General features: G+C 54.6%; 1 protein-coding gene across 1 annotated transcript in view; it reads left to right on the top strand.

Annotated features, from left to right (window-relative positions):
- Window positions 1-2414, top strand: part of senp6 (SUMO1/sentrin specific peptidase 6) — a 24624-nt gene that overhangs the window by 8463 nt on the left and 13747 nt on the right. The window contains exons 5-10 of the mRNA XM_015400443.1: window positions 164-319; window positions 543-598; window positions 1074-1165; window positions 1358-1736; window positions 1819-2060; window positions 2140-2334. Coding sequence (XP_015255929.1) covers window positions 164-319; window positions 543-598; window positions 1074-1165; window positions 1358-1736; window positions 1819-2060; window positions 2140-2334 — 1120 coding nt within the window. The remainder of the gene's footprint in view (window positions 1-163; window positions 320-542; window positions 599-1073; window positions 1166-1357; window positions 1737-1818; window positions 2061-2139; window positions 2335-2414) is intronic.

Genomic DNA, 2414 nt, shown 5'->3' with positions numbered 1-2414 from the left:
CCGTTTAATTAACTAGGATGAATAGTCGAATACTTTTTTCCCACCACAGTGGGTCAGGCAGAACCGGGCTTCCTGAGGTCCGTTTGAACTTTAGATGATTGTTCTGTTGGAAAGCTCCAAACAGGACGGGATATTCATTAAAACTCCTCCTCCCCTCCTGCAGCGACGTCCCGCCTGCAGCACAGACTCCCTCCTCCACATCCACCAGAACCGACTTCAACCTGATCCTGACTTCCACGCTTGCGCCAGGAATCATGTTGCAGGGTCGCCACTTCCAGCACGCTCAGGTCCCATCACTGACACGGAAACCAGCTCAAAGGTCAGTGGCGCTCCCGATCCGGTAGAGAAGCTCATGCTAGCTTCATCTAATAACCTGTGAGCCAGAATCAGGCAGAACAGGAGAAGCGGTTCTGTTTCCTCTTTAACAAACTTAGAATGTTTCGGTTTGATCCAAACATGGCGGATGGAGCCGAGCTAATGTGTCTGTGAGGATGAGTCCGACTTTCTACCATCAGCCTGATGTTCTGCTCTCAATCCTTCAGAAACAACCAGGCTGTGGAGGTGGACAGCATCGTCCTCACCTGTCCAGAGGCCCCAGGTGAGGCATGACTTTCCTACTAACTTTACCTTCCTAAAGCAAAACAAGGATGTATTACAACTAGATCTGCAACTAACCATTACTTTGCAAATCGATTCATCTTTTTTTTTTTTTTAGTTAATAATCAGATAGCCTAAGGTTTCCTTAAAGTCGAAGGGAAGCGGTCGTTCCAACGTTGCATTTCTGAATTCTCCAGAGTGGTGCACGACTTTACACGAGTGACTACAGTCAATGTGATTGGTTGATTATCAAGGGGGCGGGATTGTTGTGGCGGAAGGTTTGGAAGCAAGTCTGGTTGTGGCCGGTTTGTGGGAGGCATCTTGCTAACCAGTTAGCAGCTTAGTGCTAGCAGGTTCCTAATGGGAAATTCCATTGGGACCAAGTTATTTATGGCCTTCATATAAGCGCTTGGGCTGGGCGAGAATAAAGCGGTTGGTTGTCATGGCGATAAATCTGTCTGTTTGATATTTTGCAGAAGGAGAGTCGCTGAACATCAAGCGGCGCGTCCAGCAGAAGAGGAAACCTCTGGAGAACGTTTGCTTCTCCCCGCAGCTCAAAGCGGCCGAGGTGAGACCAGCCCTGAACGGGGGGGAGGGGGGGGACTCCATTACCCACAATTCCTCAGTAGTTGCTGCTGAATGGGATGATTGGTAGTTGAGGTTTCTGATGGCTTTGGCTTTGAGGTTTAGCGTGGGTTCTGGGTCGGACCTCTGACTGATATTCTGCAGAGCCCTGATCCGGTCCCGTCTGTCCCTGCAGCCCGTTCGGACCGCCGTCTACCACTCGGTGTGCCTGAAGTGCAAAAAGCCCAGCGAGGACGGCAGCATGTGTCTGAGCTGCGGGAGCTGCGAGTCCCTGGTGGGCCCCCAGGCCGCCTCGTCCTCCCCCACCCCCAGACCCGCCATCAGATCCCACCCCTCCCTCGGACCCAACAGCCTGCAGCAGAAATTCTACAAAGCCGGAGCCGCCATCAGAGAAGCCCTGCCGCCACGGATGGCGAGCAGCAGGGCGGCGCCGCTGCCTCTGAGCAACGGAAGGATCCCGCTGTTGGCCGGGACGTCCGGCGCCTGCCGGGCTGGAGCCCCCGCCAAAGGGAGGCAGAGGGCGGCGGGGCAGCAGGCTGAGCTCAACGATCCCAGTGAGTGACATCAGGAACCGGCAGGAGGTCAGTGTTTGCCTGGAGCTCCCGGCTTCATCTGTTTTCTTCTTCTTCTCTTAAGTCGTCCTGTCCAGCGACGATGAGGAAGAGGAGGCCGAGACCGCCAGCACCGAGAGCGTGAACCGCATGGACAACGTTTCCCCCCAACCCGCTGACTCCGCCCACTCCTCTCCGGCGCCCTCTGGAGGCAAAGTGGAGGCGGCGGTGAAGAGCGCCGACGAGCAGGAGGAGCTGAACGCCGAATTCTTCGAAGACGTCAGCACGAAGATCACCATCCCACGGAGAGCCAAGATGAAGGATCAGGTAACAGGAAGTGGGACTCAGAACCAGGAAGCTTCCAGGAAGCTAACTGGGAATGAAACCTTCTCCTTCTCTGCCCCAGTTTGGGAAGCAGCCGTCTGCAGAGAAGGTTCCTCCCAGGAAGAAGAGGCCCAGAGTCTCGACCACCAGGTGCGACAGCATCATCCTGGATTGTCGCAGCATTCGGATCGGAACCATGAGGCTGATGGTGAAAGAGCCCGTCATCGTGAGTCCTTCCCACTGGGTTTTCTGTTCCCTTCTGTTCCTTCTAGGCTCGGTCCAACATGGAGGCAGAACCTCCAGCTTTTCATCGGGTTTGGAACCAGAACAGAAGCCTTTATTGAGTTCTCTGAGTGA

The sequence above is a fragment of the Cyprinodon variegatus genome, unplaced genomic scaffold (assembly GCF_000732505.1).
Source record: "Cyprinodon variegatus isolate N-32 unplaced genomic scaffold, C_variegatus-1.0 Scaffold1103, whole genome shotgun sequence".
Taxonomy (NCBI): domain Eukaryota; kingdom Metazoa; phylum Chordata; class Actinopteri; order Cyprinodontiformes; family Cyprinodontidae; genus Cyprinodon; species Cyprinodon variegatus.
The sequence above is the reverse complement of the archived record's forward strand: the minus strand, read 5'-3'. Positions and strand labels throughout refer to the sequence as shown.